The 27,500-nt window shown below is 45.3% G+C and overlaps 1 protein-coding gene across 6 annotated transcripts in view; it reads right to left on the reverse strand.

Moving 5' to 3' along the window:
* Positions 1-26,005, reverse strand: part of adgrb1a (adhesion G protein-coupled receptor B1a) — a 78,526-nt gene extending 52,521 nt beyond the window's left edge. For 3 of the 6 annotated variants that reach the window (XM_030371005.1, XM_030371001.1, XM_030371000.1), the window contains exons 1-2: positions 25,409-26,003; positions 106-1,093 (exon numbers count right to left, since the gene is read on the reverse strand). In XM_030371005.1, the coding sequence (XP_030226865.1) occupies positions 106-871 (766 nt within the window). In that variant the 5' untranslated portion in view covers positions 872-1,093; positions 25,409-26,003. Of the gene's footprint in view, positions 1-105; positions 1,094-25,408 lie in introns of all 6 variants that reach the window. The other 3 variants (XM_030371004.1, XM_030371003.1, XM_030371002.1) reach the window with 2 other exon arrangements.
* Between the last annotated feature and the right edge of the window lie 1,495 nt (positions 26,006-27,500).

Raw genomic sequence — 27,500 nt, forward strand, 5'->3', positions numbered from 1 at the left:
ACCAGAGGACAGCGGGACACATCAATCAACCCTTTCAATCGGCCGATAAACATTGATCCATTACCCAATTCAACACAATTTAGATGAAACATTTACAGCACTCACCTTGAACCTCTACATCCTTCTCCTTGGCCCCGGGTATACAGTCCGCGTGGAAGACGCCGTTGTGGTCGCAGCTATCCGGCTGGAGCGGCTGTAGCGGAGGTCCCCAGCAGAGGCAGGGCGTCTGCATGATGCCGCAGGGTCTGCTGGAGGTGCTGGACGTCAGGCAGTCCTTCAGCCACTGGCACAGCATCTGGCAGGCGGGCATGCTGGGGTTCCGCTTGCCCACCACCAGGTACTCCGTCTTGAACTCCCCGTCGTCCGATGGCGCCCCGCCCTTTGCGGCCACGCCCCGCCCGCCCACCCTCAACGGCGCCTTCCTCATCTGCAGAAACTGTTTCCCCGCCTCCAGGAACGCCACGGGGGCTGCGTCGGAGTCGCACAGCTTCACCACCTCGTCGAAGCTCTCCATGCCCAGGTAGGTGCGCGTGGTCTCCAGGAAGGACTCGAACTGGAAGGTGCGGAGCTGGGAGGGGGCGCAGCCGTCCGTGGGCTTGGTCACCTTGAGGAATATGGTGTAGCGCCGCGGGTCGGGGTTCTGCAGGGTCCACGAACAGGGCATGGCGGGGAACACCTGGGACGACAGGAAGAAGCCGAAGAAGCGGCTCTGGACCAGGGTGGAGCAGCTGTCCGACTCGGGGCCGGCGGGCGAGGCGTGGCACGGGCGGCCCGTCAGCAGCAGCAGAGCCGAGGATGACAGGTAGAGCGCCAGCATGGAGAGGGACGTCCGCCCCGCGCGGGGAGCTCCGGGACAGCAGCGGGCTGGCATCGTCTCCGACTAAGAGAGGCGCCGACGCGGGCTGAGAAGCTGCGGGAGTAAGGCAGCGGGCTCCGTGGGTCTGGGGGTGGGAAGGGAAGGGGGTGAAAGGCCCGGCGACTGGGTTGGGGGAGGGGGTGGGGGAAAGGGGGGAGGGGGAGTTGAAACTGTGGCTTTCAGAGACGCTGGGTGTCGCCCATGATCGCGTCGCAGAGCCCAAGGTTTCACAGGAACCTGTGGAGGTCAAAAAGGAGTAAGGACGTAAATGTTTACAACAGTTTACACTTTGATATGTTTGCAACACAGTGATCGCTGTCTGCTCTGCTTTGAACTGAGAGCGGGAGCCATAACGCGGCCCACGCAGAACAAAGAAGAACAAAATGGGTTGATGGAGAGGGAAATGTTTGGCTACGTTTCTGTTCATTACGCAAGTTCAGGCTGGTCTCTTCCTGGGAGAGGAACACTCCCCTCAGACGTCTGCGCTCATGTTTTCACTGCCAACTCATTAGTTTATCCAATTAACAGGCACTGAATTATAAAAATGGGAACACCTGCAGCCTTTCATGACTGTACTTTGTTGGGGATGAAGTCATCGAAAGCAATGCAGTGATCTGTAATGGTCCTTCTCTCTCTCTCTCTCTATCCTCTATACGGATATACAGAATAGTAGAATAATATAGTTTAATAGTTAATTAGCACACACGCACACCCCCACACACACACACACAAAGAAAAACAAAAAAATATGCATTATCTTTTTTTTCTTAATTGGCTATCACCCATGGTTGATTCACCATATCTTTGATGTTAATATTATTTACTTTTATTCAAAATATCTGCAGGTGGCAAACAAATTGGTTTCTGTGATGGAAACAAATAATTAACTTGACTTAATCACTTGCACAAACTTTTTTGATTAAAACAATTTCAGAAGTCCACTTCTGCTTCTTAAAATAAGCACGATAAAGTGACGCCAAATAAATGAGTTTTTAGTAGATGTTATAATAGACATGGTGGCAGATGACTTGCTGCAATGGGTCTGAACTTCGGTTTAATCACAGAAGGGCAGTTTATAAATTTGAATTAAAAGGTGACCTCAGTGGGAAGACTAAGGTCACATACAGCCATCCAGCTTCGGTGTGGTCTAGCCAACAACATTGATATCACTGCAGCCCTTTTCCATGACTTTCAAAGGGATTTTGTATGCTTTGTGATAACATTGTTTTCTTATTTTTCTTTTTCATTAACAAGTCTAAATCAAACAACTCAGTTGTTTAATTCACTGATAAATTATGATTTGTTTGTTTTTTTCCATTTCTTTCTATTAATTATAATCACTTTTGTATTGCAGCCAAAAAGCCAAGATAGTTAGAAGTGCTGTTCAAAGATAAGATCTATGCTGGTGATCAGCAGCATCCACTACATCATGTCAGACCTTAATAACAACCAGGCGCACGCTGCCAGGTTGTTGTCATTGGATTTCTGTCCGGCTTCCAAGACACCGATTTCTGATGGAGGCAAACTGCCACAGCTCAATGTGCGCTGTCGTCAAGGACACCAATACCGTGTAGCTTTGCACCAATCAATCATAATGATCTGACACAGTTGCCAAGGGAGATTAAAAGAACCTGGGGACGGGGGAAAGAGATGGAGAACATGTATTAAAATAATTGTGTTGGGAAGAACATGTTATTTTAAGATGTTGTTTAATTACAAAGATAAAGGAAGCGTGTACTGGGTTTATACCCTCCAGTACAGCACAGATGTAACCGGAGGCAGTGTCAGTAAACGATAATTTAAATGTTATGCTGATTAGGTTGAGCGTCACCTGAACTGGAGAAACATGTCGCTTAGCAAAACCAACATAATTGTATGACGTTAATGTGAAATTCGGCACCACAAACAACACAATTGCCTGTGTACATCTTTTGGTAATCCATTGTGTAAAATCCAGAGTGTATGTCGGAGTCAATAGGTTCAATCTTTATAATGTTTTAAATTGTAAATCCTCCATCACATTATTTTGCATGAAGAGGGTTAATAGAGGGCATGCAAACCAGTCTGACAGCGGCACTATAAAAAGCCCTCAATGTTCAGCTTGGTAAATTATGCAGCATTACTTAAATTACATTAAATAAATGCTTCATGAAATTTCCTTCTAAATATTTAAATTACGCTCAAGTCTGCTAAACAAACACGATAAAGTTGGCCGATCTCATTTCCATGATAAAAAAAAAAATCGGGACCAATTAAAAACTGAAAGCACCTCCCTGAGCCTAATAAAAACTAACTTTAAGAAGTAATTCACATTATGGCAATGAACAGACCTTGGTTATGTTAATCTACAGAGCAGTCAATCATTTGTGGTTTGTGTTTTAATCAAAGATATGTTGCTACGTAGCCCATTTAAGGTTATAGGGGTGCGAAGAAGAAATCGGACGAAGGGTTACATTCAGGGGCGTAGCCAGGACATTATTACTGTGGTGGCCAGCTCGGGCCAGTCTTATATTTGGGGTGGCACTTGATTGTCAACGGGGGGAAATATGACACTTTCAATAAGAATAATAAGTCAAAGCTAGATCAAACTAATAGTGCATATATTTCAGTTATCTTTAGACCGTTTTCCCGTTCAGGATTTTTTCATTTTATTTTTTCAGACTCGGGGGGGCCAGCGGGGTGGCCAACCTCTGACCAGGGGGCCCCCCCCATGGCCCCCATGTACATGTACTTTGGGCAACTCTGGGATACAATGTAACATTTCACTTCGGTTACTAATAGTTGAATTTCTATCGGATGGAATGTTCTGTAAATGTAGTTATGGCGATCACGAATGTAGTTATGATGATTCCAAATGTAGTTGTGGTTATCACAGCAGACACATGTATGTTCCTTGTATAAAGCATGAAAAGTCTCACTAAGATATATTTTTTTACCTTTGTGGTGTGTTCTACAAATAAATAGTACATTAATCTGATTAGCCATTCGAAACACCTTCTGACATATTATGATTTCCTTATTTCAACGACATTATTCGGCCATCTTGTTTCTGTACATATTGGCAGGTCGGGCCACAATGATCTTAATGAGGGTTTCATGGTGAGGCCCTTCAGGTTCACCATGGTCTGCACCACCTCCCCTCCACCACCTGTTATTATGAATTCCTCAATGCTATGTTTAATGTATGGTGATTGTGATTCTGGCCTGCACAACGCTGCTGGTCTCCCCTCATTACAGAGCCCTGTCCTGACACGCAAACACACACAAACCCCAAAAGCACACAGACACCCCCCCACACACACACACACATTTCAACATAAAGACCCCCTAAGCGCACACACACACATACACAAAAATACCCCCTACACACACACACACACACAAACACAAAGAGCCCCTACACACACACACACACACACACACACACACACACACACACACACACACACACACACACACACACACACACACACACACACACGTTTCTCCCTTCTCCTACAGCCATACACACACATACAAAACCATCCCCATTTCCAGTACACAAAAAAAACACAGAGACACACACCTAATAAGGATCTCACAGAAAAATCACAAAGAACACAAACACACAGACAGACACACATCCTCCCTCCCCTACACACACACACACACACACACACACACACACACACACACACACACACACACACACACACACACACACACACACACACACACACACACACACACACACACACACACACACAGCCTTTATATGGATCTCACACGCAGACAAAAAGATCCCAAAGATACAGACACACACATCCTCCTTCCCCTACACTCAAACTGAACAAGACTTAAAAAATACTGAGATACTTAACAAGTATAAAAGTGAGGCATGTATGGCACTGTGAATATGAAGGTGGATTTATTTTGTTTAGTGTCATGACTTTGCAGTTAATATGGATAAAATATACAGGAATTCATTATGACAATAATAATTACAATAATTATAAAAAATAAATAAAGATCCTGAGGGACCTACGAAAAAACGAAGAAATAGAACATAGCATAAAAAGGGTAGGTGCAATATCCAAATGCTTCAACCTTCACCTTTCGATCAGTACTATTGATAAGCAATGTCAATGCAGAAATGAAGATGACAACATTGTCTTTTTTTTGTGTGTTTAACTTATGTATATATGTAATGTTGTGAATCTATGTGCTCGAAATAAACTAAAGTACACTAAACTAAACACACACAAACACCCCTAATATGGATCTCACACACAAACACAAAGATCCCAAACACACAGACAAACACATATCCCCCTTCCCCCTTCAAACGCACACACAGACACACCACTAATATGGATCTGGAGTTTGAGGAGCTCAACCTGACACCGGGGAGGTATATGACACGATCTTATCTCGGCCAGAATATTAGGGTTAACACAACCCACCAGTAACCATTAGACATTAAAAAGACATTCCCCCTCAAGCGTTTGAGATGACCTTTTTACGTGAATTAATTTGCAAAAATTGCTTCAACGTATGAAGAGAGAATTGTCTGATAATTATTAATTCCAATATGCGTCGATCTATGTGTTGTGAAAGTTAACTTGTGAATTGTTAATCTACATTTGAATTATTGTGCTATCATATCATATATTTCTACAATTGCATAAACATTCATGTTTATGAATCCAGGATGTGCATTTTCCACGTATACATAAAACAAGTATAAATTGTTTTTCTTTGTAGATATAGTAGTTCAATACAATCAAATAAGAGAAGACATCAAACTACATCAATGACTGGCAAATGAGGCCCCTGATCCACAAATGCACATTCAACAGTTCCCAAGAAGTTGTTTGTCTTCTTTACTAAAACAAATGCGTATGCATACACGAAAAACAATTTTTATTTTCTTTAGGACACTAATCAACTTTAATAAGACACAAGTTGACTCCTTTAAGCAGTAAAAATGATGAGGCAAATCTGACTCTATATCAAAGCAGTGGCCCGTAGAGGAAGAGATCAGCACATCTAACCCGCATGTACGCATTTACCCGAGGCAGCGTTCTTCTCATCCAGACAAGAGGAAGAGAGAAAGTTTTGTTGTAGTTTTAGCACTGCGCGGCCCGGGGTAATTCATTCCTTTTAAGCCTGTGGGCGCGACAGCAAGCAATTAAGACAACAAAGGTGTTGCATTAGCTAGCAGAGAGGCGAACAGGGAATCTATGCAAACACGGCGACGGCCCCTGTCGGTAAGCCAGTTACAATACCCCAATCATGGAGAGATACCTCCCTCCTGCCAGATTCTCTCTGTATGACGGAGACATAAAGAGACTGTGACAGACATACACACACACACAGAGAGAGAGAGAGAGAGAGAGAGAGAGAGAGAGAGAGAGAGAGAGAGAGAGAGAGAGAGAGAGAGAGAGAGAGAGGGAGAGAGAGGGGGGGGAGGGAGAGAGAGAGAGAGAGGGGGGGGGAGAGAGGGAGAGAGAGAGAGAGAGAGAGAGAGAGAGAGAGAGAGAGAGAGAGAGATATGAGGAGAAACACGCGCTGATGAGAAAATGATAGAGTCAGAGGGAGGATTGCAGCTCCTCACCACAGCAGCACCAGGATTAGAGGATGATTAGCTGGGGCCACAAAGGAGTCGGCGTTCACATTCATTACCAGGCCCGGGATGACAAAAAAAGAAAAAACGCCCGAGTCGCAGCGGCGCCTCTGCTATGAAAATACAGATTGCCACACAATTATCTGTCTGCCTTGTTGCATTGTTTATGGTTTCACGGGCAAGATAATTTAGCAGGAAAATCAATTATGCTGGCTCTTTTGGATTGTGAAGCTGTTTACCCGGGGAATTCCATTGATTTCCGAAGCCTTTGATATTTCGCCTAGTCTGAGGCATTTCTATGAAATAGTGTTCGACAGGTGGAGAGATGGAAATAGAGTTGGAGTAAGAAAGGGGTGACTTCCCATCGTTCGCTCCTGGTGTTTTCTACTTGGTGACCCTTTACAGTAAAGGCACATTAATTAATCATTGATTAACATTTGTTAATGCAGCGATATGCATTATTATATAGCATTAGCATAGGGGTTAGGGTAAGGGTTTGGGTTAGTGGGTCATGCTTATAAATAATGTATACATTAATATCTTAGTACTAGGGCACAAAACTAATATAATCTAATTTTCAGCTGGAACATTTTCTTTTTGACCATTTTGTGCATTTTTTAAGGCGAAATCTCTGTTACAAAGTGTTTTTGGGGAGAGACATGCTGCATAAATACATCATGTTTTCAAACTCAAAAATAATCTTTTGAATAATCGTGATTTCAATATTGACCATAATGATCGGGATTATGATTTTTGCCATAATCAAGCAGTCCTACTTAGTACCCTTATTGTTAGTGTTTCCTGCTACTAATTGGTTTGGTTTCAGGAAAGGCAATTTTCAAGTCCTTGTTGAATTATATAAATGCACGGATAAACATGTTTACTTTGATTGCCTTAAATTCACCCGTTTATATTTATTAAAAAAATATGACCCTTCGTCTCTGAACCAAATGAAAAAAGAAAAGTAATATTGACGGTCAAACACGTTCAACCGCCTCACTGTTCCAAACAGAGTACCCATGTCCCGCCCCGCCCGTCCCCCTGACCGCTGGGACAGTACCCCCTCAGTGTCTCTCCAAGCCCTGGAAGTCTGTGTGAGATGGTGAATGTGTGTACTATGGAAAATGTCAAAGCTTTCTCATAAGCAGAGTCCACCACTTAACTCGTACACGCATTGCACACACACATGCATGCATGAGCACACATGCACACACACACACACACACACACACACACACACACACACACACACACACACACACACACACACACACACACACACACACACACACACACACACACACACACACAGTTATACACCATTGTTCAGACTTTCATTTCATTAAAGGTCCCACTGTGCTCCATGTTTAATTGATGAAAATGTTCTTGGAATGCAAAATAATTGGAACCATCCAGTAACATGGACAGGTTTATGTATCTCCCTCCTCAGGGGTGGGGAATTACATGATCCAGATGCAAAAGATGAAGATAATAAATATCCCGAAAATCCAAATTGATAGTGTCTTTGAAGTATTATTTTGTAATGTTGTTTTACTGTGAAATAGCTTTGGCAATGAGTTGGACGACATCCCTCGGAGCTTAGAACCGCCAGAGTGTGACACATCAGGATGGGTCGCGTTCTTCAGTCGATTGGGCGACGCTTTATAAATCACAGCGGAATGCCTCTGAGAAACGTCGCAATTGAGCAGCAACAGTAGGTGCCCAAACTGAAGCCAGCAAAACATGTCTGGGATCAATCTACACACACGTGTTTGGTTGTATGGTGTACGCATGGCCAAGGATCCCTTGGGGGGAAAAGTCCCCTTCAACTTCTGAAAACCCTGTAGTGGTCCCCCTCAATAGAAAATATTTTTAAATAAATAATGTGATTACAGATATATATTTAATTGAAGCCGACTCTGCTTTTTTAATACCTCACACTTAAAACACTTTTTATAGGTTTTATCTTGATGTCCCCCCTACGTATCCTACCCAGTGGTCTGAACCGTTGCATATACTATTGGATCATTATACCTCTATGCCCGTTTTAAAAAAAAAAAGAAGAATATTGCCGCATTTGTGGATGCGTGGCTTTGTAAAATACATAAATATGTATAGTGATGGCCTAAAAGTGATTAATTAATATATATTTGAAGCTACTACTAATGGCTGTGTGTCTGTTACAGCACAGCAGATAATTTGATATACATTAACGATATTAATGATAGCACCTCCAGAAAATTCCATGTTTGTGGTCCCCCACTATGTTGTAATGAGCTTTGCGCCCTTTGGCGTACGTTGTATACAGTCTAAATATAACCAACCTGTCTTTTAGGAGAAAAGGAAACACAAACTGAAAACATACCAAAAAACATTGCTGTTTATATGTTGTTTCCTTGCCTCCTCTGGCTTAAAGGTTCTGGCTTGCTTACGTTGTTTACTTCCAAACGGTCCACGCATCCTTGGGCAAAATGCCCACCTTCTCCTCCTGCCTTTAATCCCCTGCAAATGGCTGTAGTTCAAAGCGTTTCCTAAATGACTCAATCGTCACATAGTAAGTCATTATCCACATCTATCTAATTCGCCATTTGTGGCCTGGAATCTACGTTCATGGGAACACCGACTGTCCCCTCCACTTCCTGCTGGCTGTCCCCGGCCAATCCCTTCTAACTCCAGTCCTTCATACTCCCATCAGCATCATCATCATCATCATCATCATCATCATCATCATCTCTCCCTCCCTCCAGTGGTGGAGTGTTGGAAACAGCTTAGTTCTGCATTACTGGACCTCCCATTAAGGCCTTCCTAACACATCCTTTATGAGCGGGAGAGATGGCACTATTAGCCCCACACCCAGCATCCTCCACCAGCATCCTCCCCCAACCAGCAGCTGCCTGCTCCTGCATGGGGTGTCAAAAGTGTACTCCTACAGCCTAACTGAGAGAGAGAGAGAGAGAGAGAGAGAGAGAGAGAGAGAGAGAGAGAGAGAGAGAGAGAGAGAGAGAGAGAGAGAGAGAGAGAGAGAGCGAGAGAGAACGAGAGAGAGAGAGAGAGAGAGAGAGAGAGAGAGAGAGCGAGAGAGAACGAGAGAGAGAAAGAGAGAGAGAGAGAGAGAGAGAGAGAGAGAGAGAGAGAGAGAGAGAGCGAGAGAGAACGAGAGAGAGAGAGAGAGAGAGAGAGAGAGAGAGAGAGAGCGAGAGAGAACGAGAGAGAGAAAGAGAGAGAGAGAGAGAGAGAGAGAGAGAGAGAGAGAGAGAGAGAGAGAGAGAGAGACAGAGAGAGAGAGAGAGAGAGAGAGAGAGAGAGAGAGAGAGAGAATACACACTCATGGTGTGATGGTTTTACAGAACACTATTGCTGTTAAATGTAGACCTATTTATAGGATTTATTTTTGTATCCAGATGGATATGTACTTCATGTACCTGTCCCTGGATTTAAGGCATGTAACATCAACAATCACCACAACTGTGAGTGTTGTTTTTGTTTTGCGGAGTCATTAACGGCGTGTTAAGGACAAACAGATTCATGACCTTGCCGCAAGCACCATCTGAAACTGCGGTCAAAAGCCGCACTTGGCCCCAAAAGCACCGTAATAGCTGCTATTTCGCCGTTTTAAATGTGTGTGTTTTAAGGTGCGTCCACTCATATCTGTCCATGCATGTGTGTGCATTTGTTTGTGTGCATGTGTTGGAAGGTTGTGGAGAAAATAGAGGGTGGTAGATCCAGAGAGAGAGATAAGGAGAGACCGGACCTATTGCCAACGTAGGATTTAACCAATGGCAATGGGACGGTCTTGTTTACCCTTGGGTTATATTCTACTTATGCATCATCGCCACTTTTTTGTTATTTTTGTTGCATAACCATGTGGATATTTACAGCTTAAGCATTTATTTTGCACATTATGCAGCTATTAAAGTCATTTAAATGCTTAGTTAGGTGCTGCTAATGCAAGCACGTTGTTGAACTAGTATTGTTTACCTGAATAAAAATATAGAGAGGACAAGGACAAGCCACACATCACACATATATATCAGTTATGTGATATAACTTCTTCTGGAAAGTGTGCACAAATGATCAATAAAAAACGACATCATTTACATTTATTTAGCTGAGGCTTTCATCCAAAGCGACTTCAAATAATTAAACCATGAAGTAGAACCCAGAAACTGAAAACATCATGCAAGTACATCCAATGAATCAAATAAGCAATAAGCGGGAAACGCTTCAAGCGCTTTATTATAGAAACAAGAGATATATTTGGGTGATAGTGATGAAACTACCTAATAGTGGTTTGTACTAATTACTCCATTGGATTACAAACCTTGCCAGCCTGCTGCTCTGATGTGTGCTACACCATTTTCTTCAGAAGGATTTTTATATCTCAATCACATCAGAAATATTAACCAAGTCAGTTCAATTGGAACTTTCATTTAGTGTCTTTGATCTCAAAGAAGCCAGGATCAGAGATTAACAGCTCTGTAATGTTAATACTCAAATGCTGTCTAAATGCTTTGTGTTTCCACAAATATATTTGGCTGTCATGTATATCTTAATCTCCCCGGAATAAAAAAAACCTCTTTCCCTCATAGCTCTAACTGTCCTGCTTCATAATTGAGTGAATCAAATTTGATGCATCCATGTGAGGCTATGTAATAGCCTTGTGCACGCACCCGCGCACGCACAAATAGACAATCAAAGACACACACACACACACACACACAGAGACACACAAAACCATGATAATAGCAACTGTATGCTGTGAAAGTGACCTAATGAGGTGGTGTGCCAAGAACTCAATTGACCCTAATCAGCCAATGACCTCATTGGGTCAGCGACCTCACAGCCTGTAAGACACTGACGTCTTCGCAAGCTCGGCCCCATCCAGTGACCTATGGGACACAGAGCACAGTGGTGGCCTGATACACTGAATCACAGTCTGTATCAAGACATCTGGAGTGAATGAGCGAGACTGAGCGGGACAGAGAGGGAGATAGAGCACAGAGAGGGGGAGAGAGGGCGAGAGAGATGGGGGATGAAATGAGCGACAGAGAGAAAGAATAGGAGAGAGAAAACGAGAAGTAAAGGGGGAGAGAGAGAGGGAGGGGCATTGAGAGAATGTGAGATGGAGAAGGAGCGAGTGAGCGAGAGAAAGAGAGAAAGACAGACAGAGACGGACAGAGTTAGAGAATAGAGCACTTATGCGACATTTGGCACTCGTAAGAATGGACAAGGTGTTTCTCCTTTGTGTTATGCGTGAGTGTGAGAGAGCGCGTGAAAGAAAGAAGGAGACAGTCAGACAGGGAGTCAGAGCAAATGGAAAGCCTGTCAGAGTCTGAAGTCTTGATTTGTAACGGTTGAAACTTGTAACAGCTTCTGTGAGAGTGCTCTTGACAGAAGAAGGGAAAAAGATACCACGTGTTTTTGTGGCAATAGACGTACAGGCTACATATCCTCACACCGTAACAGCGATAAAGAATATAGAATCTCGCATATTGCCAGCGTTAGGGGGGTTGATTGAATTCATTTAGTCATACATGTACAGAACACTTGTCTCACACAATCAGCTCATAAATGTTGCAGATAACACTCAAACAAACGCACACAAGCACGCGCATAAGCACACACAAACACACACACACACACACACACACACGCAATCAGACACACACACACACACACACTTGCAAACACACACACACACGGTTCTGATCCCAGTGGGTCTTCCAAAGCCTCCTGGGATGATGAAGCGTGAAGACATCAGGGAGGTATGGCGCACGCTGGGGTAAGACACGACCACAAAGGGCCGATAGAGACCAGCCCTGGCCTGGGCTACGTCTCCACTCAGCTGGGCCTCATGGCTGCACATCAGAGGAACTGTGTGTGGGTGTGGGTGTGCGGGAGTGTGTGTGTGTGTGTGTTTGTGTGTCTGTGCATATTCTTCTGTTTAAATAGGCATGTATGCCTGGTTGGTTACATTAGTGTGTATGTAACCAACTGTATATACGTACGAGTATGTGTGTGTGTGTGTGTGTGTATGTACACCTGTTTTGATGTGTAACCAATTTGTGCTTGTGCATGAACGTGTGTGTGTGCTGTTTGTGCTGCCTCATGCGGGAGTGTGTGTGTGTGTGTGCGTGTGTGTGTGTGTGTGTGTGTGTGTGTGTGTGTGTGTGTGTGTGTGTGTGTGTGTGTGTGTGTGTGTGTGTGTGCTCAGAGTTTTCCCATGCAGTGGTGAAGGCTCCATTGATGGGGATTCATCCCGGGTCCCTCCTCATTGCCATGCAGAGGGGACCCACTGCCCACACTCAGCGGTGACAGCTGAAATATTTACTGCTCTGTTTACGCCAGGGACCCCCACTACCACACTGGCCCACTAGCCCACTACCCCCTACCTCAACCCCCACTCCCCCCCCGCCCCCGCCCCTCTGGCCATACAGACCCATTCATCGGAGATTCATCATTAAAATGCGTTTTCATTACATTTCTAGCAGGAAAACAGCATTTTATTTTCACAATCTTCTTTCAGTGAAAATATATATGAGGATTAGCTTGTTATAACGTTTTCTGTCAATGCTATGGTTTTAATATCGACACTGCTTCCCCTTAACCACGCAGCTTGTGCATGTTTGAATCAATGTCTTTGTGTTGCATGGTCATCTGAGCTGTTATGTGTTATTAGATGATGTTCTTTCAATGCAAAAGTAGATATTTTCTTCTTCTTCTTTGGGACGGGCTCAGTCAAAATAAACCTTCAAAAGGTTTATTTTTTATTTACATTTTGCTTAACAGGACAATCATACCACTTTAAGCATGCTTTACATACCACCTAAAATCAATGAAGACTTTAATAAATGCTTGAATGCAATCAATAAAGTAAAAGGCAGACAATTTTCAGGCAGACAAGACTTCTAAAATGTTCAACATGGGGGTCACAGACCCACAGGAGGTGCTGCAGACACACCATTCATCGGGGCACAGGATGACTGGGATTCAGATAGAGATATCTGCTCTCCTCTCTTTGAATCAGGGCATTAGGGTTAACTCACATTATCAATTTGGAGGATCTAGCCCTACATGACGTGATGAAATTAGTAGGTGACCTGGAGGTCAAGGCGACTTAGGTGTGAGCTAAAGACCTGGGGTCTCTTTTAAATGATGGAGATCCTCATGGATATCTAAGCTTATCAATTTTTGGGCTCTTGCCCTGGAGAAAGCAACTAGTCCATCTCGTGGTGTCTCATTCACTTCTGAGATTTTGAGCTGAAAATGTTCCCAGTTCTACACCCCAGCGAACCAACATGCATATCTGAGATTATGACCTCTATTTCATAACCAAAAGTTAAGATCAAGATGCACATAACTTTTATCAATCTTGTAAGGGGCTTTACGTGGGACTCTTTGACCCCAAATAGATAATCACGACTATCCTTGAGGCCCTCTTTTATATAAAAGAGACCCCAAGTCTCTAGCTATCCCCCAACTCTCCTTGACCCCTAGGTCACCTAATTACATTACTTACTGTAGGGCTGGAGCCTAGAGCCTGGCATGTCTGCCTGGTCCGTCCCAAAGAAAAAGAAATGTTATCCCTGGGTTACTCGAAAATCTACACTGAGTTGACAACACAACGCAAGGAGAAGGATTTAAGCTACATGCAAGCTGCACGGTTTGGGGAGACACAGCGTCCATTTAAATCACCATGGCAACGATAGGAAACTTCACATTAACTGACAAACATTTGAACATCATTCTCGACGTCTTGCTGTTTCCCCTACCAGTCGACAGTGGGCGCTGTATCAGCGAACGCTCATATCGGTCACTTTGACAAACAACTTACTCGGTTGTTTGCCCCTGCTGTCGGTCTGTCTGTATGTCTGTCTTGTCAGTACAGCTCCACACTCATCCGTCCACATCAAAGCTTCCAGCTCCACCTCCTCTTTATTTCAGACGATAATGGAGTGTTCCAGATTTTCTTCCAGTCACGCGAAGTAAAGATATTTGCTCATCCAACAACCATTAACCATTGTGGTACCCTGCCGACAAAATGTCACGGACAGATTTAAGCGTGCAACACCTGCCAAACAACGCTTATTTCAGACGGAGGCGCTGGGGCCCCAAAATCCATATATACTACAGTTTGAATGTGCGTGTGTGTGTATGAGCGTCTGTGTGTGGGTCTTTGTGTGTGTGTCAGAGCGTGAATGGGTGGGCGGTGTGATATATACTACAACACCTGTAGGCTAAAATATATGTAAAAATGAATAGCATGTCTGAATGAGTTGTGTGAGGAGGGGGTGAGTTCTGTCCTGTCGGGCCTCTGTTCTCCATAGTTCCTATAGCTCTCTGTCTTATTGCTTTCTTATCCCGCTTTATTTCACTCAAACTGGCTGTCTGGCCCGGCTGCTTTCAACTTTTGTCACATCACTCAATCCCCCCCTAGATACGTGCACGCACACATGCACACACACACACACACACACACACGCACACACACCCACACACTCATGTATGCATACAGACACACAGACAAACGTAAACATACCCATACACACAGACATACATATACATACACACATACACATACACACACACACACACACATACGCACAAACTGTCACACACACACCAGCACGCACGGCCGCACACACACATGCACATGAAGACATTAACTTGTCAACACAAATACATTCACACACATACATACACAAAGACACAACGAAACCCACACAAACACACACAGAGACACACACACCCTGCCCGCTTCCAATACAACACTTTAAAAGGAGAAAAACATGACAAGCCTTAAGGGCACAATTACCCAGAGCCATCCGCCATTATCATGGTTCCATACGCCCCCCCCCCCCTCCCCCTGCCCCCCCGAGTGATGCCTCTCTGATACCCCTTCATCCTTATGTAGCCCACGGGCAAATATACATCACACACCCAGCCAGCATGTCCGAACCCTATACACTACGCACGCAGCCAGCATGTCATGCTCAGCATAAGCTCAGAGCCAAAACACAGCTTCCTGTAAATAGAGAGATGATTTATCTCTCTAGGTCTATCCATTCATCCGTCCATCTCTCTCTTCCTTCATCTATCTATCTGAGAGAAAACGTATAATATGCATTATGCCGTGATCCTAGGTTAAGGCCTCAGGTAGAACATAGAGCATGATAGTGTGCTAGGCACCTGTAGCACACACACACACACACACACACACACACACACACACACACACACACACACACACACACACACACACACACACACACACACACACACACACACAAACATATACATAAACACACAAACTCACAAACACAGAAACACACATACATAAGCAAATACACACACACACACACACACACACACACACACACACGCGCACACACACACACACACACACACACACATATACAGACAGACAGACACACAAATACATTTGCTTACACATGCACGCACACATTCACACACACAAAGACACACATGCATGCTCAGACAAACACGCACAAACACAGACACAAATACACACACACATACACTTACACAAGCACACAGAGGCACACACACACACACACACGCACACACACACACACAGGCACACCAAGCGTTCAATGACAGCAGCAGCACACAGCTAGCTCCGCTCCCAGCTCGTCGGTTCTAAAGAGCTGTGATCTGAAGCCCGCCTCCTGCTCCTCTCCACTCCCCCCCCCCTCGTCTGTTCCTGTTAGATGCTCATTTGAAACCTGTTCTACTCACAACAACGTCCACATTTAGCAGTTCTGCGCCTCAACTCTGCTCAATTTGTTTCTGTAATCAGAGCTGATTTTTCTGGGGAATGAAAGGAGCTGGAACACGTTTGTGAGGAGTGATATTAACGCTTCAAAATAACCCATTAGTTATAAAGGATGATTCAAATGAACCTCTTTGTTATTGAAATTATGACATATCCCATAACCATATTATTATACAAAACTTTTTTTATTATGATTATAATTAATATTATTTAAATCAATAAACATCTATCGTCTAATTCCATTGGGGTTAGGAAGTAATTGTACAAAAATATATGCTAATGAAAGATCACAAGCTTAATGTTGACAAGATAAACCTATTCTCCATCCATCTCTTTCTCTCTCTCTCTATCCTGGACCAGCCACATCGTCCACCCACACTCTGACTGCTCAGCCTTGCCAAGAGTCACTCGTCTGAGAGAACCGACAATAAAAATGGGGAACATACAGAGCAGTGAAAGGGGAAAGGGGTGGTGGAAGAGGAGGCGGAAGAGGCGGCGAAAGATAAGCCTAACAACTGCAGAGAAAACCTGAGTGGCGACCGAGGCTTTCACTGTCGAGGGGTTCAACACATTGCACCGGCTGATCGGTCAGGCTCGACTCCATACAGGGGGAGGGGAGATGAGATGGGGCGAGGAGAAGGGAGGAGAGAGGAGAGGGTTAGAGGAGAGGAGGAGAGACAAGGAGAGGGGAGAGGAGGGGAGGAGACGAGACGAGACAGAGGAAGGGACGAGGAGGCAGACGAGAGGAGTGGTGAAGGAGAGGAGGAGAGAGAAGGGGGAGTTGAGAGTTGAAGTGAGCAACACGGTGAACACAATGAAATAAGGAGGCAGTAAGAGTGGAGGAAACGTGAAACACAACAGAGGGTAATGAAAGGAGGCAAACAAGCAGCGAGATAGGACAAAAAACATCAGGAGGGAAAAACCTATTGTGTTTCCTTTGTTTGGCCCAGCTCGAAAGCAGAACATAACAGCACAACAACACATTAGCCATGACTTCAGCAGGAACAAAAACATGCAGAGCTCGGTATGCAGCTGTGGTGGGCCTTAAGACAGAGACCACATTAGGGACCTAATGAGACGTGGCGTGTCGCGGTCACAAAGAAACGTCTCTCTTCTTTCTTCTGCGCGGTTCCACCGAGCTGACGGGGCTTTTATGTGAACCGACAGCGTTTTACAACCACGTGTTTACTTTATTCGATTTTTCAAAAACAACAAGACAAATGGAGGCACGGGAGGACGTTGGAAAACCTCTGTGCGTCTAAACACGTTGCGTCACGGAAAGACAAATTGTCGGCAGATGCTTCGGTCGATATGTGAGCGTGGGAGGGGTGGCGGGGGGGGGGGGCACAAAAAAAGAAACCCCTCTATCAAGTTTTATGAGGGAGACAATTGGGCACAGCTGAGTCCTCGATAGCATCTGCTCTGCAACGAGGCAGTCCGCCGCCAGTAGCACGAGGAACACAGCCCTACCTTCCATACTGCATGAGCCTGCCACGAACAGTCAGGGCTGAAGACATCACACCCTCTGAAACTTTAATGTCCCACTAAGTGTCCGAAGTCACAAGGGTCATGAATTGGGGAACAATCAAGAGGCTGGACCGGCCGTCTGACACACAGGGCACTTAACCCTAGTGGGTCCACGTGCTTAAGGGGGCTGGCTACACAACTAACCAGCCTTCTTTTTATTATTTTCTTCATTTTGTTACATTTCGCCCCTTAACACTGCTAAAGAGCGAAACCAGCCGGTGGATAATATTGTATGTTTTTTATTTTTTTATTACCTTGTATAAAGGCGCACAAGGCTGGGCCCAAGGCTTTGGTACTAACGTCGAGAGGGCTTTGGGATCTCTCCGTGGCCGTACGCAGGCATAGCAGAGCGGCATTGAGCTCGGCCCGCGGCCACACCGTATGTACCACTGACGGCACGGAGAGGCACTGGGAGTTTATATTATGCTATAATATCTATCGCCCGCGGCTCCTACTGCGACCCAATAAAAACATAAGAAATATATTTTGGTCAAATTTAAATTTGAATCAATAGGCCTATGTACAATGAGTGTGGGTTACTTGAACATAACACATGTAGTTGATTCACATTCAACAAATCAATACCATATCATATAATACCATAAAAAATGCAAGAGTTACCTTAATACCTAAAAATCAATTTTTTTGGGGGGTAAAAACATGATTTATTTTTTCGATCCAAGGCATGTGGCTTTCTGGGATATCTGGGTTCTGACAGGACTGATGTCTTGTCAGGTTTCTGGCAGCCCTGGATAATACCAATCGTGGGGGAGGCACAGATAGCTGCTGGCCAACACAGACACGCCCTTCAGAAAGATGCTGCCAAATTTGCCAAACTGACCGATATGTTTGCTGCAGGACCTTCAGCAAAATGGGCCATGGGGGCTGAAGAACTTTACTGGGCGCTGCTGTTGCTGGCAGACAGGATGCTCAAAGCAGGGAGAGCTTTGCGAGTGCACTAAATAATGTGCACATAATGTGCAAAAGATTGGGCTGGGCCGTTCCAGGCCAAAATGCCACAGACTATTTTTGGCTTCAGTTGACTTAGAGGACATGGAAATACCTAACAAAGTTACAACAATAAACACACACACGCGTTGGAAAGAGAAAGATTGAGAGAACATCAGCCGAGTGGCCAACCTCTTCTGGCGTCTACGGAGAAGCATGATGCCGTTGTCCTCAGCGACAGAGTGGCCCCGTCCCTGATTTGCTCGTGGACGGGCTCCGTCCCAGTGAGTTCTCGGGGAATGGTTGAGTACGAACAGAAATCTGAACTGAAACACAGATGATTATCTGCCCACTTGAGATCAAATGTCTCTCTCTGGTCTCATCAAGGAAAACAGAAGAGGGTTGTTGTTTGTTGACCGAAAGGCAAGGTTACCATGGCTGCTATAGAATAAATGAGATACCAGAACGCTCGTTAAACACACACAAAGTTGTCTTCCAAATAATTTCAGGCTTGGAACAAATTGTCAAAACATACAAGTACTTTTGGTTTATTATAGTATAGAAGATGCACTGCAGATATCACTGTGGTGTTGAAGAAATATCTTGGCGCCCATAAAAACAATTCTGTGGAGGATGCAGAGAGCCATCTGTGTGAGTGTGTGTATTTGTGTGTTTTTGTGTGAACCCGCCTACATGTAAACTAAGTATATATCGTACCTATTTCATCAACATAGCACTACTGAGCTCGGGGATACTTAAGAATGTACAACAGCCATCCTGAACCATTACAGGATTGCTGTAGTAGTTAACAATAAAGAAATGCTGATAGCATTTTCTATCGATCAAATGTTCACTACGTTCCTTAAAGTGTGTATTTATACACCAAGACTAGAATGTTCACTAGTCTACCTTGCAAGACTGCACAATCAATGCGTGAACAAGCTGCAATCTCCTCATGACGAGAGCGAGAGAAAGAGAGAGAGAGAGACATGCACGCACGCACGCGCGCACGCACACGCACAAGACAGAGACAGAGAGAGACACAGAGGAACACAGAGAGAGACACAGAGTCACAGAGAGAGAGACAAAACTTGCTTATATTGCCTGTCAGAATTTTTTTTTTTGCTGGGCTGGGCTGTGCTTTTGAACATGAAGCGTATGAGAGCCCTTTCAGAAAATGTTTGAACAGCTGTCAATAAAAACAAAAAAAGACATGCATGTGCACACACATACACAAACTTGCCTGACCACACACTCTCACACGCACACGCACGCTCACGCACACACACATACACATACACCTTGTCAATCTCCAGTGGCTTAACAGTTCTTCTGTTGTTTTTTCTGAAGAAGTGAATAAGGTGTCAGGGTGGTGCGGAGTTTCCTTCGCGCCGGCGGGATATTTCGCACACACACACACGGTCATACTCACACTCTCACACGGTACACACACACACACACACACAATCAGATACAAACCCACACCCATGCTCTTTATGATGCCGATGGAATTAGAATAGAGTCAGAGACACGCTAGTTGAACATATTGTCTGGGAGCAACACAGCCCGGAGCCAAGCTAAGGAGTATGACTAGACAGCAAAAGAAGCACAGCGCTAAAGGACTTCCTTGGAAAGATTGTTCATTATAACGCTCTGTATCTTGTCCAATGTGTTTGCTTGTTGGTTTGTTGCATTGAATTGAAACAATAAGCTTTGTAAGGAAACAATCACTTCCAGTGTCACGTGGAGCTATTTTAGACGAGGATTCACGAGAGCGGTGCATTTTTAATGACTGGGGGACTTTGCTCGAAGCCACTGCCAAAACACCCCCACACACACACGCACTTAAACCCACACAGACACACACAAGCACACACACACACACACACACACACACGCACACATACACAAAAATATAAACTGACACGCATACGCACGCAACCAAGCACAACATGAATGCACACTCTGAACCAGGGATCCAAAAGCGTCTCTAGAGAGTTCAATGTTCAATATCGACCGCAGACACTTGTGAAAAGAAGTCAAGGCTCTGCCAACAGAGCGTTGTGGCAGCTTCCTGTCCCCGGGCCGGAATTCCCATCTTGCCGTTCCCACACGTCATTCCAAGCTTCATTAACCCTCTCCCACCCTCCCTATCGCTCATCAAGTATGGTGTGGAGCCTAATTAGAGGAGCTGACCCCACACTTGACAGATTTGGTTAACCTCCAAGATCTCCCCCCCCCCGAAACTGGGGGGGGGGGGGGTGTATTGTGTGTGTGTGTGTGTGTGTGTGTGTGTGTGTGTGTGTGTGTGTGTGTGTGTGTGTGTGTGTGTGTGTGTGTGTGTGTGTGTATGTGTGTGTGTGTGTGTGTGTGTGTGTGTGTTTGTGTGTGTGTGTGTGTGTGTGTGTGTGTGTGTGTGTGTGTGTGTGTGTGTGTGTGTGTGTAAGGGGTCGTCCCGGGGTGTTGACCAATAACATGATGTTCTCAGAGGTTCCGGTGCTTGGGGATGCAATGTCTTCGGACTTTTCAGAACCGCATCTATACAACTGAACAAGTCTACAAGCATACAAGTGTTTCCGTTTGTAGGCCAAGTGTGTTTAAATGATTTATGATGAATTTGTGTGTTTGTGTTTTTGTGTCGTGGTGTGAAGGCAGGTTTCAGCATGTGTATGTGTGTGTATGTGCATGCCCTAGTGTGCATGTGTGAGCGTGTGTATGTGCGTGTGTCAAAGCAAGTCTCATTGAGTGAATGAATGTGTGAATGCGCTTCTCAGTGAAAGCCTGTGTCTGTTTACGCGCACCTTTTGGTGTGTGTGTCTCAGTGTGCATAAATGTGTGTCTCAAGGTGTTTGTGTGGGTGCATGTGAATGTGTGTGTGTTTATTCTGCGAGTGCTGACTGTCAAGTGGTGAGTGATAGCTGTGTATTTACTTTGGAGCGCGCCGCGTGTCAGAGACAAAGCGCTCTGTAAGGACAGGGCAGGAGAACGCCGCTGTCTGTCTCTGTCACCACCGAGCCTTCATCTACAGCCCCCTTCATCCATCTCCAGGAACCCCCCCCCCCCTCCCCCTCCCCTTAACCCAACTTCCCCTTTATCTTCATCTATTCATCTCCTCTTTCCCGTCTTGGATGAGATTTATTTTGTTTTTGGCTAGGCTTTCATCCTCATCTCCTTGTTTGCTTTCCTTTCCGGTTCGGGCTGAGTCCGACGGACAAGGTCCTGGATCACATGACGGAGGGTCTTGGTGTGAATGGGAGAGGAGGTCTGTGGATCGGCCCATATAGGACGGGTGTTGGGATGGGCTGGTGGTGGTGCTTTAGTTTTCGGAGCGGAAGCAAGTTGCAGGATGCTAGAACAAGACGAGGGGCTGATTGTAGGGGTCTTTCCCCCGCTGCAGAGGGGCACTGGATGAGGAGCCCCAGGGGGTCGCTGCCTGTCCCAGGCATCGTCCACATCCAACACCACCATATCCAACACCACATCCACCACCACATCCAACACCACCATATCCAACACCACATCCACCACCACATCCAACACCACCACATCCAACACCCCATCCGACACCACCAACATCCAACACCACATCCAACACCACCACATCAAACACCACATCCACCACCACATCCAACACCACATCCACCACCACCAACATCCGACACCATATCCAACGCAACCACATCCAACACCATATCAAACACAACCACATCCAACACCACATCCAACACTTCCAACATCCAACACCACAACCAACACCACAGCCAACTCCACCACATCCAAGACCACATCCACCAACATCCAACACCACATCCAACACCACCAACATCAAACTCCACATCCAACACCACCAAATCCTACACCACATCCAACACCACCAACATCAAACTCCACATCCAACACCACCAAATCCTACACCACATCCACCACCACATCCAAAACACCACATCCAACACCACATCCAACACCACTTCCAACACCACCACATCCAAAACAACACATCCAACACCACCAACATCCAAAACCACATCCAACACCACCACGTCCAACACCACATCCAACAACACCACGTCCAACACCACATTGAACACCACATCCACCACCATATCCACCACCGCATCCTCGACGACCGCATCCACCACCACATCCTCCACATCCACCAACACATCCAACACCACCCTTTTCTTCCACATCCACCATCACATCCAACACCACTGCATCCTCCACATCCACCTACAGTAGATATAGAGCACTAGAGAATACAAAGCAATATACTAGATATAAGGCTCTAGATTTAAAGGACGAGATATAGAGCACAAGAGCATACAGAGCACTAGATATAGAACACTAGATAAAGAATAATAGAGCATACAGAGCACTAGATCATATATAGCGCTAAAGCACATAGAGCACTAGACCATGTCGAGCAGTAGAGCACAAGAGCATTTAGAGAACCAGAATCCTAGAGCAATAGAGACTATAGATAATATGGAGCGCTAGATACGGCGCACTAGAGAATACAGATTACTACAGCACTAGATATAGAGCATGTATGGTGCTACGGCAGTAGATATAGAGCCCCAGATCATATAGTGTTACAGCATTAGATATAGAGCACAGCTAGAGCGTATGTGTTGCTACAGCACTATAAATACCGGACCAGAGCATATATGGTGCTAAAGCAGATATGAGGCACTAGAACATATAAAGTGCTACAGCACTGGATATAGAGCGTACATGAGGCTACAGCACTAGATATAGAGCACTAGAGCATACATGATTGGTGCTACAGCACTAGATATATAGCACTAGAGCATAGAGAGTGCTGCAGCAGTAGCACTAGAGCATGTAGAGTGCTACAGCCCTAGATATATAGCACTAGACTCGAGCATAGAGAGCACATAGGGAAATAGAGCATATGGAGCAATAGAGAAAATATATAATGCTACAGTAGCCTACCTGATCTAGAGCATATAGCACTAGACTAGAATATATAGAGGCAGCACAACTTGAGCACATGGAGCACTACAGCATAGAGGGCTAGCACACTAGATATAGAGCTACAGCATATAGAGCACTACATTTAGAGCACTAGATCATATAGAGCACTATATCATGAAGAGAATTAGAGCATACAAAGCACAATATATCTAGCGACCTCATCAGGAATGCGCTGAGCCAATTCACCTGTTGACTGTTCGTCTTTCAATTGTTCTGAGAAATATGTGTTGACGACCGTGATGTCTCTCTTTCTACCTCTAACGGTCTCGAAGCTGCTCTTTCACATGTCCCTGGCTGTTCCACCGAAGAACTCAACACGTTGGTCCCCAGGGACGGTGTGTGTTTTTACAACTCCCCCTGCCGTATGAACCGGGAACTTCCAATGTCACACAGCATACGCCGGAATTACGGGATTTCGTGCATCTAAAAACACCTATCCTATATAAAATACAGAGATCATACGCATTCTCTGTCTTTAACAATCTGATGCATTTTCAAAATGACGCAAGTTTTTGCTTCCTACATTTTCAATCACCCTGTTTTCAATTCGGGACGGTATTTTAATTTATCTCCCAATGCGGAATGTTGATTTAGGTATTGAATACGCATAAACAAGGACGCAGGGACAGCAGAAGGAGTGGGGTAAGAGAGAGTCACACCGATCTGTTCCGTGGCGCATCGGTGCCAACTGGTGAAAACCAGGGTCGTAGATCGCGCCATCCCACCCAATCCCACCCTCCACCCAATTACACCACCATCCTGATGGTGAAGAAGCCTCAGAGGGAGTGCAAAGACAGGGATGATGACAGGGCATTATGCTACAGTTATTCCTAATAGTTAGGTCAGTGCGTTGTTATGTTATCACTATTAAGGAATGCAATCGCAACCAATGTTGAATGATTAATTAACGTGGATTGGAGTCACACGAGCATCTCTGCGTTGATTGCAGTGAGTTATCAATCAACAAATGTTTACTTTTATAATAGCACGCGGATTATGTGTGTGTGTGTGTGTGTGTGTGTGTGTGTGTGTGTGTGTGTGTGTGTGTGTGTGTGTGTGTGTGTGTGTGTGTGTGTGTGTGTGTGTGTGTGTGTGTGTGTGTGTGTGTGTGAAAAGTGACGCACACATTTTCCAGTCAAATTGAAAACCAACCATAACTGAACCAGTCTAGCCATTCCAGTAAAAAGTAGGGTCGGCCTTTATTAGGGGTCATTTTTCCCATAACCTTGGTTTTTCAAGGGATAACTCGGACACAGAAGGGGTCAGCAGCAGCCACCCACCCCATGTTGCCTTTGTATATCTGGTCGCCAGTCCGCAAAAGTGTTGCGCCTTCCCGTGCGCAAACCAAAATCACAAAGGGTGGTGGAACCCAAATTGCAACGCTCCTTTATAGAGAGTTACAATTTTTGTTATGTTTAAGACAAGCTGAATTATGGAACATCCTATTCGGTGGGTGGCTTAGAAAACCCCGCGGTTTGATAAGCGCATTATTAGTTGTCCAGTTCCTTTCTGCGTATTCTGCCCAGAACATGCCAGCTTAATGATTGCAGTGCCAAACAGAGAAAAAAAAAAAATAGCTATAATCGTGGAGCCCTTATTTGGAAGCCACTGATGTATCACGTAGGATGAAGACGAATTAAACGCAGAGCAGAGTAAGACATTAGAAATTAGAATTTACCTTTAGTAAGTTATCAGTCTCTTTGACGCATAATGCTTCTTGTTGCTGAGGTTCAGTGCTTACAAATTCCACACCTTGATTTCGGCAAGTCCACAAAAATCATTATTAATATGGATAAACGGAGAGGAAACGAAAAAAAGAATGTTGATATTCAAGTACGAGGCGAGTCCAAAAAAATAATTCAGTAAATGTCCAACTTGTTCCACGATCCAATGGGATAAAACGTTCCCAATTCCAGAATACTTGGACTATGATCTCGTGCCAAGAGCCTACATCGTCCTCCAATACATCAGAAGAAAATACACTCCTCAAACAACAGTTGTTGTTATTATTCCAGATATCACAGGAGCGTAATTGCCCCAAAAAAGTTGCGCCTCCAAAACCCTGCGTGCAGGCGGTAAAAGGCGCCCGGCTGAAGGCGAAGGTCTTCTAACGCGTGAAGACGGGAGAGCTCCTCTGCCCTGTTGTTTCCACAGCGCGCGTTTAGGAAGCGCCGTTCCTCCCAGCCTGTATGAGCGCAGAGCCGGGTTTCGTGTCTTTGAAAACCCTCGGGTTCGTCACAAAAGCAAACCCATCAGCCCCCTCTTCTGGAGCCGGAGCGTTGCGTGGGTCGCAGCGCCGAAAAACAGACCAGAGGTAATATCAAATCGTTGCGCAAAAGGAGGGGAGACGCAGGGGCAGAGGTAAACACGTCATGCGCGGGATACCCGCAGGGCAAAATTAAAACACTAATATGCTTATTCTTGTCTGGTGAAGGGGTGTGGTAATTTCCCTTATGTGTGTCTATGTTCCACGTCATATGGATGTGGTATAAGTTCAATGCACCGCAAGCATGGAATGCAGCATCAGAAAACTTGGACCGTGAATAATAGTTTATAAAGTTCACTGATTTGAATACCATCTCGAACAGAAGTTCCATTAGAAAAGCCCTGTGTATTGATTTAGGTCCTGAAGCGCTCACGTGTGCACTGCTCCGATCCTCCCGCAAGTGGGTGGACTCAAGAAAAGCTACTGTAGTTATTTCTGTGTGGATGTGTGTGTGTGTGAGTGTGAGTGTGAGTGTGAGTGTGAGTGTGTGTGTGTGTGTGTGTGTGTGTGTGTGTGTGTGTGTGTGTGTGTGTGTGTGTGTGTGTGTGTGTGTGTGTGTGTGTGTGTGCGCATGGGTCAATGCATGTGTGTTTTTGTGTGCGTATGTATGTCTGTGTGCATGTGCATGTGTGTCCAGCATCCATAGCATGCGTGTGCATGTGCGTAGGCAGGGAGGGGGCGACCGTGCCTCTACAGACGAGCTCTAAAGCCGGTGTTCCCCTTCAATGTGAACAGACGAACAACCTATGCAAAGTAGCCAGCCAGCCCCCCTGAATCTCCAACTATAATTCTTACACACTACATCTGGCGCTGTGTGCATCTGGGCAGTGCAACAGGCGCCGGATGACTAATGTGTTCTGACGGCGGTGTGCCCCAGCTGACACGGGCAGCAGAACAGGTAGGTGTGTTCAGCAGGTGTGCGTTAGAACACGCGAGTCTCCCCGCAGGTCGTCAGCGACCTGCGGGGACAGACCTTTATCTCGCAGCCCTTCTTCTTATTTTTAAACACACAGTTGATTTTCGCTGAATGCGCCTTTCATTATGGTTTTCTCATGGCTCTGCGCTTGGCGGCTTGCAGACTTTTCGAGCTGTGGACTTCCCCCTCCTCCCGACCAGGCCAGACTCAGTCATTGTGTGTGTGTGTGTGTGTGTGTGTGTGTGTGTGTGTGTGTGTGTGTGTGTGTGTGTGTGTGTGTGTGTGTGTGTGTGTGTGTGTGTGTGTGTGTGTGTGTGTGTGTGTGTGTGTGTGTGTGTGTGTGTGTGTGGTGCTCCCCAGAGGCATGGCTTGTCTAGGAGGCTTTACTGTGCCCTCGGAGTTGGTCTGTCGGACTGTCCATCTGTCTGTCTGTCTGTTGGTCTGTTTGTCTGTCTGCAGAGTCGCCCCTCAAAGAGCAACCCTGTGGCAAAGGCAGAGGCATAAACTCTCCCTCTCATCTCTCTTTTGCTCTGTGTGTGTGTGTGTGTGTCTCTCTCAATCTCTCTGTCTCTGTGTGTCTCTCTCGCT

This window comes from Gadus morhua, chromosome 11 (genome assembly GCF_902167405.1).
Source record: "Gadus morhua chromosome 11, gadMor3.0, whole genome shotgun sequence".
In the NCBI taxonomy this organism is placed as follows: Eukaryota; Metazoa; Chordata; class Actinopteri; order Gadiformes; family Gadidae; genus Gadus; species Gadus morhua.